The 13,212-nt window shown below is 28.5% G+C and overlaps 1 protein-coding gene across 2 annotated transcripts in view; it reads right to left on the bottom strand.

Moving 5' to 3' along the window:
- Window positions 1–13,212, bottom strand: part of LOC142326005 (uncharacterized) — a 72,941-nt gene that overhangs the window by 34,942 nt on the left and 24,787 nt on the right. For both annotated transcript variants that reach the window (XM_075368054.1, XM_075368055.1), the window contains exons 4-6: window positions 12,661–12,772; window positions 10,404–10,772; window positions 5,026–5,198 (exon numbers count right to left, since the gene is read on the bottom strand). In XM_075368054.1, coding sequence (XP_075224169.1) covers window positions 5,026–5,198; window positions 10,404–10,772; window positions 12,661–12,772 — 654 coding nt within the window. The remainder of the gene's footprint in view (window positions 1–5,025; window positions 5,199–10,403; window positions 10,773–12,660; window positions 12,773–13,212) is intronic.

The following is a 13,212-nucleotide window of genomic DNA, read 5'->3' as shown; positions in this document are numbered from 1 at the left end:
TGTAATGATGATTCTAAGACTAATAAATATTTTAAAAATAAATTAAGTGACCATTTAATACTTTTATTCAGTTTTTTAAGAATTTTTACTATTTTATTATATACGGTTTTTGTTTTATTGGATTAACTGACCCCCATGGAATTATATCATAGCTAATAATATTATTAATAAATTCCAAACATGTAGTAAATAAATTTTGAACAGAAAGAAGTTTACTTAGTCAAGACACAATATTACTTATTTTATTTGAAATTTCAAAATCTTATCCAAAATGCTGATCAATAATTCCTAAATAGTTGGGTAACATTTTCTTTGGAAAAATTCAATGCCAATTAAAAAAATTAAAATCAGTAGGAATAAAATCAAAATGATTACCAAAAATTAAAGACAGTTTTACTTTCATTTAGAGCTAACTTATTAGAAACTAACCATACTTTTAATTCAATAAGTTGTTCCTCTAATTTATTATAAACTTCAAACCAAGAATTTTCATAACATATGTAACTATGTCAGCATAAGATAAAATTGTACAATAAGGATCCTATAATTTCAAATATATCATTATAATAAATAATACAAAAAAAAAAAAAAAAAATGGTTCCCTGAGGAACAGCATTTTAGCATACTCAGTTCTGAAGTAACTAAATAGGTGAACTTCTGATACCAATTTTTTCAAGCTTTTCAATAAAATTGTATGACCTTCAGTATTGAAAGCCAGATCCATAAATGTTTACCTTTGCCTAAATTGGTAAATGATGTCAAATAAGTCAGTAATTGCATCTTTAGTTCCAATACCCTTTCTAAAATATATTGTGAGTTAGCATATTTAATTTACTCAAGAAATTCAAAATTCTATTATGTAATCGTGTTTCATATATCTTTGCAAAATTAGGGACAAGAGAAATAAGTCTATAATTTCCAGGATTAGTTTTATCACCAGCTTTAAAAATTGGTATAATCTCAGCCATTTTCAATTGCTCTGGACAGATATCAGTACAATAGCTTAAATTGTAAATATAAATAAAGCATCAATAAATCTAATATTATTGCTTAAGACTTTTATCACAGAAGTATGCTTCCCATCAAACCCACTCCATTTATTTTTCAATTTATTATTTTTTTTATTTTCATCATTTTTTACCAGGTCTAAGATAATAGATTTAACATTATTAGTTAAACTTTTATTCATACGCTTTCTATTCTAATTGTTAACATTAATGTTTTTTTGTAATAATCTAATTTAGTAAATATCATTTATTTAAATATTACCTATGAAAGTATAAATAAAAAATATTTTGTATGTTTCACCAGTACTACATAGGCTTTGTTGTACTATATAGTCTTTGTATATAGGCTATTGTGTTGTGTACCATCACACCCCCTTATCTGTTAATATAATTCATTCAAATATATCTCAAATAATTTATTCTTAAGAAATAAAAGGAAATGTAAAAACTGTCCCCAGTAGAAAAAAAAGCTAGAAAAAACTCTGTTTTTTTCCCTCTAACTCCAGTTAGAGGAAACTGATTCGCCTGAAAATCAATAGAGCTCTTTTCACAATAGGTTTACATCACTACACAAAGTTTTGTCAAAATCAGTTAAGATTCATGTCCATAGAGGGGGTGAAAACCTTACATATATATATATATATATATATATATATATATATATATATAACATAATGGCTGCAGTAGCAATTTCCAAATATTTTGGAATTTTTTTTTTAATATGGATTAACTGTTCACTGCTATTCTAGAGGGGTTATTATTTACAGTAGTAAACAATAACATCCTCATTAACAGATGAAAAGTTAATTGCTATACTCCAAACATTAAAACAATGATAGAGTACAATATGGTTGATGTATAATGGTGTCAGTATGGTTAAAAAAAAAAATTAAGTTATCACTGAAGCTTTATCACTAGCTTTACTGTGACTAAATTACATTCTCCATACAGGAAAGAGAATACAAAGGAGTTTCTTTGCATGTTGACTATGTGGTGCATGCCAAACAACCTTGGTAAAAATCAGTTGGTAACATTTATTGGACTAACAACCTAATTATTAATTAATAACAATGATAATAAAATATACACAGCAAAAAGGTTATCACTGCTATATGAACGGCATATTATCTTTGCTGTAAATACTGATGTTTGCTCTACATCAAGGACATCTGCAGCCAATAGCTGAATGACTATCTGTGTGAGCTATTTATAACCATACAATATTGTCAGAAAGTTTAGGGGCAGACCAAAAAATATACGGTTTTGAAAGAAAGTTTAATGATACAAAATAAGAAAATAATGTAATCTATACATATTACATTACATCATGGTTCAGTAGTTAATGAGGCCTCCCTTAGCCTTGTAGCACTCTTCATCCCTTCAACGAGGAATCGAAAAGCTTCACTCATCCTTGGAATATTCTGCCAAATCTGTGCCATGCTCCATATATTTTCGATGGGGTTTATGTCAGGGTTCCTTGCTGGCCATCAAAGAACCTGAACAACTTGCTTAGAAAACCAGTCCTTGATGTAGTGAAAGGTGAGACATTGAAGAGGGGTGGGTGTTGATAAAATGTTCACGAAGCAATTTTTTAACAGACAGTAGCATGATTCCTATATTGTTTGACAGTATTTTACACTATTCATAGTCCCGTCCACAAAATAAAGCTCCCCAGCACTCCCATATGTGATGGAACCCCAGATCAACATCAGCCTGAAAGGGCAACACAAGCAGGCAAACATTTTCCAGTCTTTGTACGTTGAACCCCGATTCTGCACCTAGGAAATAGTTCAAATCGGCTTTGATCTGAGAAGACAACAAACCTCCAAGCCTCCTTTAACCTCAAGCCTCATAGGAGTTATCACAGAATGAGAGTGTCCAATTTTGCCGCAGCATTCCCCCCTCACCTCTGAAAAAATGTTTGGGAGGCAACCAAATGAGTAGGAATTTTTTTTATCCCCAGGTTGTATTATTATTTTATGATTGATATGCCATAACAAAGCTGTAGTAAAAATTTCATAGCTGTAGAACTAGCTTTCAAGAAAAAAAAATAGGGTTTTTAGCTGTTAAAACCTTTCTACCTCCAAAAGTATTACAACTAGAGCAATTAAATTTTTACTGAAAACCTGTAATTAGATGCCTAATTACAGGTTTTCAGTAAAAACATTGACTGAAATGCAGTTAATTTAAGGGCAAAAGTGGATTAGGAGGTAAAATGTAGGCCTGTTTCTGGCAACATTGTATCTCTGTACCATAGTTACTTTTTCACTTAAATTTCTCAGAAATTAAAAAAGGCAGTTATGAAAAATGTTGAATAAAAGCTGCAACAGCTTTTCACTAACGGAATAAAAATGATGTTACATATACATAAAATTTCTAAATTGCACATATAGATTTTTGATGGTTAGACAAAAGAATTTTTATAAATATGAAGCTATTATAACTGGTAATATTAAAAATTATTTACTATGTTTTAAAACAAAATAACAAACACACAGTTAAATATCTAAAGACTGCTTTATAGAAATATTAATTACACAACCAAAGAATTAAAAGAAAAGAATTGCATAATATGACAATACTGAATATCTGAAAATTATAATTCCCTTTCTGTAATAATTTCGACTAAATTACAGCCATAGGCAAAGCAAAATGAAAATAGGCCTTTAAAAATTAAATTATCAATTGATGTGCAGTTTCAGTCATCTATAAAAAATTGTTCACGTCAATAACTTAACTACAAGTACTATAATGTGTTTAATTTATGTTTAAGACCTTTTAGACATTTACGTTACCTGTTCCTAAGCATGTAAAAAGCTTAAGTACAATAATCTTTTTAGTTTTTGCCTTTAAACTTTTCAGTGCAACCAAGTAGCACTGAATATTGGAATGCATAACAGATAACAAAGCTTACTTTTCAAAACGCATAATAAATGCAACTTTAAAAATGTTTACATATGATATTTTTTGTTGCTAAGCATGAATGTAGGATGATAACATGATTTTATCACATTTTAAAGGTAAAGTGTAACACACACAAAGCAAAAATTATTCTGATCATTTACGCAACAATAATAGATGATAACTTCTGCCATACCTTGGCAGTTTGTCAAGTGATTTCAAAAAATACCATGTAATTTTATTCACAATGTAACAGTAAAATTACATTTTACATAATAGATTATATTGGATGTAAGTAATATTTATGGAGCTATTAATGATTATAAAATGTTAATATCCACTATTTCAAAATTTTCAATTCTACTACTATTTTGTAAATGATGTTTGATTAAATTTTATCTTTTACACTACCTGAGATTTAAATTTTGACTGAAAAAACATAAAACTGGGAACAGGTGGAAAGTTAAGCAAGACAGGACGGACATTGTCCTGCAAAATGTTTTTATTCTGATGTCTGCTTAAGTTTTGGTAGATTGTACGATTACATCAACAGATTCACATTGTGTATCATAAACTTCTATACAGCAACCTGATCAAGTGATATTAATTAAATGTTTTGGTTCCATTTCTTTGTTCACAAACTATGTTAATCAAACTTACAAATGTGCTTGTTTCATAGTCTTGGTTTAATTATTATTTCTTGAAATAAGTAATGAGCAGATTAGATTTCATAATAAAATTAATCTAAGAATATCTATTATTCCATTCATTATCCACTATTGATTTAAAACTAATTTAACACTTAATTCCTAATAAATGAACTACTCTATCTTAAAGGTTACCTATTGAAAAGTTTGATAGCTAGACCATCATTCAGTAAAATATTTTCCATGTATTACATTCCCAGTTTAATTTTACATCTTGACATAAAAGTGAACACTAAACCTTTCTTATAAATATAATTTTTCAACTAAAAATACGTCATAGTAAACAGGTATGTACTATACACATGGGAACTTAAAAGAACTACTTTTTGCACAAGATTGTATCATTAATTTTACATAGAATAACATGTTTTATCTGATAAAAGCTATTAATTTATTGAGAAGATACTAACTTGTCCTGTTTTTCAAAATCCTCGCACACTTCAATGACTTGTCTAATGTTATGATTAGCAGACAGTTGTAGAGATCCAACATTAAGTTGTATATAGTTATGTAAGAACTCTTCAGCTAGCTGCCGAACTTCCCGAGGCCAAGTTGCAGACCACATCAGTACTTGGCGGTCAGGCTGCAATGTTTTTGACAAACAGTAATATACTTTCTTTAATAATAAAATAACATTAAATTGACACTTGAGCATAACAGCACATTAAGTCCTACTATTTGTAATCAATTAACAGGAACTTCATTAATCAAATACAACCAGTTTTTACAAAATGGGCCATTTCACACATTCACCACCAAAATATACAGACAACAGGTGTGAAATCCAGGTTTACAAAATTATTTCCTCAAATCTTATTTATACGATCTTCAATATTTCAGTCATTTTTTATGAATGCATTTGTTCTGAAAATTTATAATAACTTTTTAACTTTCTTTTTCTGTTTAGCCTCTGGAACTACCGTAAGTTATTACTTCAGATGATGAATGATGATATGTATGAATGTAAATGCAGTATAATCTTGTAAAATCTAAGGTTGACCATTCCCGAGATGTGTGGTTAGTTAATTGAAACCCAACCACCAAAGAACAATCCACTGGGTTGGTCTAGTGGTGAACGCATCTTCGCAAATCAGCTGATTTCAAAGTTGAGAGTTCCAACATTCAAATCTTAGTAAAGGCAGTTACTTTTATATGGATTTGAATACTAGATCGTGGATAGCAGTGTTCTTTGGTGGTTGGGTTTCAATTAACCACACATCTCAGAAATAGTCGACCTGAGATTGTACGAGACTACAATTCACTTACACTCACACACATCATCCTCATTCATCCTCTTGGAAGTAATACCTGGTGGTGATTCATGGAAACTAAACAGGAAAAAAAAGAACCACCAAAGAACACCGGTATCCACTATCTAGTATTGAAATCTGTATAAAAGTAACTGCCTTTACTAGGATTTGAACCTTAGGACTCTCAACTTTGAAATTAGCTGATTTGCGATGATGGGAGTTCACCACTAGTGGTGAATAATTTTTTAATTGATAAAAAAAAATATTTTAATGATCAAACAATAACTGAAATAGAATATCCTAAACCTTTTAATTGGAACTTTTAATTATTAGTTTTATCCAATTAAAATTCATTTTATAAAAATATCAATCAATGTTTAGGATTTTTTTCTAGTGAATGGGTAGAAATTATTTTTTTCCTAGCAAAATAAACTAATTATGAGGTATTAACAGAAAAAAGTTGTTTTTTCACATTCCTTTCCAGATAGAAATTAAATGTGCAATGAATGTCATTGCAGGGTTATTTATTAAACCCTGCAAATCTTATTTTATAACTGGGACTCCTTAGTAAGATAAAACACCTAAATATATGTAAAAATCCAATTATATCTGCACTAAGGAAAAAACATTTTTTAATTTTTAAGTAATTGATAATATTTAATAAACATAAATTTTATTAGTAAAATGTTATTTAAGTCAACCATTATAAATAGGGCTACTTATGCTGTCTGATTAACTTATATTTATTGTTATTTTTCAGATAAGTAATTCATTTGCATGCTTAAACATGTTTGAACAAGCAGGGTACTGTGTTAAACAGGAACATGTGACCGAGACTAGATCTAGGCAACATTTTGATGAAACAGTAATTTTCTTATTTTAAATAATTTTCTGAAATTGTAGCAAAGTTTGTGTTTTAATAATATAGAGATTATTTGAATTTTGGTTTTATTTTATCATGAAAAAAATATGTGATTAACTGTTTGAGGATCATACCTTTTATAGATGGTTACAAAAAATTGCTTGCTTATAATTATTATTAGTAAAAAAAAAACTGTACAGTGCCTTATGATGATTATATGCAAGCTTGAGCTAAAAAACTTATAAAATTTTTAATTACCAATATTTTTTTTAGGAAAACCAATGCATTATCAACTTGAAATGTTTTTTGTGGTTATATGTTATTCAAAAACGTTTCTGAAGATTAAAGAACCCAACAACAGAAATAAAAAAACAAAAATGAGTTTGAAGTTACTTAAATCAAAATCAAGAAACAATTTTACTATGGGAATTATGATTTTTAGAATTTTTAAGTAAATAAATTTCATGATTTTTGGCAAAAAACTGATAAATTTTAGTCAAATTTGTAAAATTAAGTTTTTTAGAACGGTCAGTACACAAACCACTATCAGACTGAACAATCCTAAATTCTGTTTCATCCAGTGTTTGAAGTACACCATTCATTTCGCATATTATAGCAACTCGCTAATAAATATTGCTGGAAAAAAGAAAACAAAACACTAAGACGGAATAAGTATAATGTTACAATCTGAATTTTACAAACAACTAAAAATAATGATAAACCCACAATGTTCTCTGCTTATTTATATACTATGCAACACACCAATAAATACAGTATTGTAAAAAAACTAAATAAAATAAAAATATTCATTTTTACTCTGAATAAACTATGATTTTATGAACAAATGAATATTTATATATTAGGCAATGAACAATAATATATATTAGGCAATTCTCTAAAAATAAAAACATAAAACAGTTGTTAAGCTCAAAATAATAATTATTTTTGTTTAACATCAGAGTATTAATTGCAATGTTACATGCGACATCACAATAACAAACGTAACCTATACCATAAGCGGACTGCCATGACGATTGCAGTAACAAATGTAACCTCTATCATAAGTGGACTGCCATGACAACCAAACATGAGATCAGTACCAACCTTATTTTAACACTGATGAAATTTCACCAAATCACATAAAATCAGATTGATGAAAAATCATCAGTTGGTCTTTTTTTGCATAAAACTGAATCTGATGAAAAATTGTCAAATGGTCTTCAAAGGGTTAATATACAATCATTTTGCACAGTTATTGTGGTCCAATGTTAAAACATAAAAACACTTCAAAGATATCTTCATTAAAACAAAATTTAATTTTTTTAAATATTTTCTAATAAATATTATTGTGCAACAGCTGTTATGCTAATTCAGACTTTACAATCAGTCTTAATTTAATGAAGACAATTTGAGAAATGATTTAAGACACGAACAAACTAATACTGTACTACATAAAATAAATGACTTTTGTAAAACTGACGGAGTATTTCTTCTAAGAATTCAGAGGCTGAGTATAAAAAAAAGTTTAAAATTAATAATCATATGACAAACATTTAAGTCCAACTTCAAATAGCTCTGGAAATGAACAAGAATATATATTAAAGTATTAAGTCTGATACGATTTCATGACTCAAATGCAGAAGAGAATTTCAAGTTCATATGGTTTCACACCCATTTAACTAATCTCAAAATTTGGTATGTATTCTGCCTCATCTGGAAATCCAGAAACTAAGTAGTTTAGTCAGTAGACTAAGAATTGATACATTGTTCAATTAATTTTAAACCTTTACAACTCTAATGACGAATCTAATTTTCTCAGCTATAAAAGATTGCATAACTGTACAAATAAAGAGTACAGAATAAAAAAAAAAAATCTTGTACAATGCAACCTGAAGGAGCTTTATATCAAATTACGTGAAACTTCAAACTGATATTTAAATTGGAAAGGTGAAACACTGTGGAAAGTAAAATATAAAATTTGATGTTATGTTGTCAAGAGGGTTAGAATTGCTATCGTTTAGCTTGCAGAATGTACTACCATTTTGATGACACAATTTTTTATAGCATGATGAGAATTTTTGGCCTATATATCCAGCTATATTTTATCCTTTGGAAAGAGAATAATATATGAAGATTGAAGACCAATTTGCATTGTATTCATACTATTCAAATTATGAGAATGGTATCATTCTTTATTTCATCTGTATATTTTTTACACAACCAAAACATTTTAATAATAAAAAAATACTTTTATTAAATATTATGAATGTATATTAGTTATAACTGATAGAGTATGTTCTCTTTAATGCAAAATATAATTAGCATTTTATCAAGGAGCCCAATCAGCTTTTTTGCAAACTTAATATAACCAGCTAGAACTCTCATTTAAAAGATGTAATTCAATAGTTTAAGATGTGCAAATTTCAAATATTTTTGGATCATTAAAATATCTTTATATAAATTAAAAAGTTATAATAAATGTTTGAAATGCAATTCATAAAAAAATTACTTTTTGGAATTTTGAATACCTATAAAAACATTCTAGAGAAAATGAAAATTTTCATGGTCATGCAATCACCATTTACCATAACTCTGTGAAATGACTACATATCTATCATGTACATTAGTGTAAAAACGGAACAGTTTGGTTTTAAGCAGGGAAGCAGAGTACAAATACTATTTTTCCAAGCAGGTAGGGGCATAAGATAGAAATGCATTTCGTGAAGAAGCAAAAGAACAATGTATTTAGTGTTTATATAAATTTGAAAATGAATGACAGTGAACCAAAAAAAGGATGAGAGAGAATTGTACCTGAAATTACTCCAGAACAATGCTGAATATGTATGAATACAGGTAAAAAATGTTTGATTAATAAAAATGTTCTCTGTGAAAGGACAATGCCAAGGATTCTCAATAAACATTTATGTATTTTATACTGCAACAAAATCATTACAAGGATACCTGTTGAACCAACAGATGGGTGCCACAGTACATGTTTACTGATGGCATTCTGAGGTGAAGTATTCATTTGGAACTGCATAGAAAATCCGAGGATTTGAGACAAGTTTTTCAGAGATAAAAACTTAGCCAGAAGAAAGTAAAATTGATGAACATGGAACAACTTAGATACTGATGTTGAAATGGAAACCGGGATTTGGAATGAGAAATGAATAGGTTGATATTGTTAATTAGAAGTAAGTGTCACGAGTACTGTGCGATAGAAATAGTATGAGAATTAAAGCTTAAGTCTTTAAGGCAGTTTCTAGACCAGCATTAATGAATGAAGTATAGATCTGGTAGATAAAGAAAGCAAATGGAAAGAGATTAGTTACAACAGAAATGGGAATATTATACTGGATGCTATGAACAATAAAATAAGCAATGAGCTAATTCTGGGTAAAAAAACCCAAATATTAAACAGGTTAATTGTAGTTTGAACACATAATAAGAAGAGAGGATTTTATTTGTCACAAAGTGATGGATGTGAAAGTGCAGGAGCAAAGAAAGAGGTAGACAACCTGATGGAATGAAAGGGAGAAAAAACATTAAAGTATCTGCAAGTTCCAATGAAGAGGAAATTTATGAGGGGAAAAATTAATTTTTTTAGCAATTCCAGATGAAGGTGGGAAAAAGCTGCAGAAGAAAAAGAAACATTATAAAATTGAATTTCACTCACCCTAATTTGTTCAATAATCTTTCGTATTTGAGGTTCAAAACCCATATCTAACATACGATCAGCTTCATCCAAAACTAAGTATGTACAACGTCTAAGATTAGTAGTCCCTCGTTCTAAGAAATCAATAAGGCGACCAGGTGTTGCTATTACAATTTCTACACCTCTTTCTAAATCTCTAGCTTGAGGACCTTTAGAAGCACCGCCAAAAACACATGTATTACGAACATATGTTGAAGAACCAAAATCAGTTGCTACTTGCTGAATCTGCTGGGCAAGTTCTCGCGTTGGTGCTAAAACCAATGCTATTGGTCCATCACCACGAAGAAGTCTTGGCTGATAATTAATGTGAACTATTGCTGGTAATATATACTGTAATAAAACAAAAACAACTATTACCAATAATGCATAAATACAATATGACTAAGCAAATAAAAATGATCACTTCTGTAATTAAAACATTAGTAATAACAGTGACTTCTAATTATTTTAAAATGTCTTTAAGATAAACAATAATACACATGCATGTTTAGTTGCATGTACTAGCAGCATCATAATTTTTAATTCTACAACGAATCAACAAAACTTCTTTAGCAACATTCATATATATATATATGTGTGTGTGTAACATATTACAGTATAATCCCATTCAAGATTATCCATTTTAAACTAGATAGGACCAGATGTGGCCCAAATATAAAATTCTGGATGGAGCACAAATGGATACAGCCTATCAATTAATAATTGTTAAGTGTAATATATAGAAACTCATTTAAATAATTTTTAAGAACATAATTTCAAAATTTCCTTAAAATTAAGAAAATAGAAAATATAGTAACTACATCCATCGCATTTGTTCAAATTAGGAATACATATTTAATGTGCCTTATAATTCATTTTCAATTTATGCAGCCTTCTGAAACGTTCACTTTTCAGAAGGCTATGTAAATACAAAAATTGATCGTCTTGTGGTATCATTTTTTCATAGCCGGTACATGTTTTTTGATTTATAATGCATACAAAAAAATGCCTTTAAGTCAAACTGTATCTAGTAACTTCTCACATCTTTCCTAGAGTAACTGATTTTTTTTTAACTTCCGATACTAATGCTGATAAATTTACAAATATGATATACATTTATTTGCATATATATATATATACTCCTAATTTTAAGAACAGTGATATGATATTAATTTCAGAACATGCACAGAGCATAAACAACACTCACAATTATTGTATATATACAGAGGTTACCCACAAGAATCCAGAATTACTAAAGAATAAATAATAAGGAAACTATGCTATAGACTTGATTAGACTACGCAAGAAAATTCATTACAAAAACATTCTACATTGAATGCAACTTTTTATAAAACAAATTAACTGACTTTTTAAATATAGGAGTAAACTACATTTAAATATGATCTAAACAATATAAGGAGGATTCATGAAAAATATTCTTATCAATATTAGAGTTAGAAAACAAATATTAATGACGCTACAAAAAAAAGAAATGCTTAAGATTAAGAAAATTCATCTCTAAAAAGTTATAGAAAAATTGTGCAATAAATTTCACTGATAAATTAAACAGTTTTAAATATGTTGACTGGCAGATGATAAAAAATTATGTTTCAGAATAAAAAACAGCTTGAAAATCCTGCAGTAGTAAACTAATCTCAATAATACCAGCATTAATTGTACATATCACAATTAGAATAATTTTGTTGAAATGATTAATAGAAGTTTCTGTCACTAGTCTGCATAATAAATACTCAGCATAAATAATGCCACTACTCAGCATTATTAAATTAACTCGACAACAAATAAAAAAAAGTTCATTTGATTTATTCAGAAAAAATGTTGTGCTTATTCATCATAATAACTCATAAAGAAAAGCTCTTGTATGCATCTAGCTATAATTAAAGATAGAGAGTTTCTGATAAAAGTATAGAAAAAAAAAAATCAATATTACCCTAATATATACTTTACCTGGTTTTCACTTTACAGCAGTTTTTATTGAAACATTATATATTATTAAACAAAGAAAGTTACATACATCTATGAATTAGTTCAAATTATACAAAATCTGGTATGCCATCTATCAATGTGTCTTTATAAAGTTATAAACATATGAAAATTATTAAAAGAAGCCACCACATTAGTAAAATATGAATGGAGTTCACAGTTTGTAAAAATCCTGGATAGTTATAAATGTACATTAAAAAAAAGTTTAATGTAATAAATAACTTATCTTACTTACAGCTAATGTTTTTCCAGACCCTGTCTGAGCAATTCCAACCATATCACGACCACTTAATGCTATAGGCCATCCTTGACCTTGAATTGCTGTTGGAGAATCAAAACCTTGCCTCCTGAAAATTGCACATGTTGAATAAGAAGTTATGAAAATTAATTTAAAATAAAATCACACCATAAAATGTTACATGTAATCAATCCTGGAACACCAGTTTTACTGGTTAGTCTTTCAACAAAGAAAAGGCAATGAATAAGATTACCTCACTAAAACTGCCTGACTATACGATGTGCATGACAACAGTAATATTTCCCATTACAATTGTAAAATAAAAAATTTGGAAAATTACACCTTAAATCACAATGTTTTCCTGCAATAAAATACCAAAATTCCACTAAAATAAACTGCTTGCCTGTGTAATATGAAAAAACCACATCCATAAAATACTTCTGTTTAAAATAAATGTACAGACATTTTAATAGCTCTCTATTAAGAATGTAATTCACAGATCTTGTAAAAGTTAAATTTCATCAGAAAACAGCTGCAGCAGTATAGTAA

The sequence above is a fragment of the Lycorma delicatula genome, chromosome 6, assembly GCF_047948215.1.
Source record: "Lycorma delicatula isolate Av1 chromosome 6, ASM4794821v1, whole genome shotgun sequence".
Taxonomy (NCBI): domain Eukaryota; kingdom Metazoa; phylum Arthropoda; class Insecta; order Hemiptera; family Fulgoridae; genus Lycorma; species Lycorma delicatula.
The sequence above is the reverse complement of the archived record's forward strand: the minus strand, read 5'-3'. Positions and strand labels throughout refer to the sequence as shown.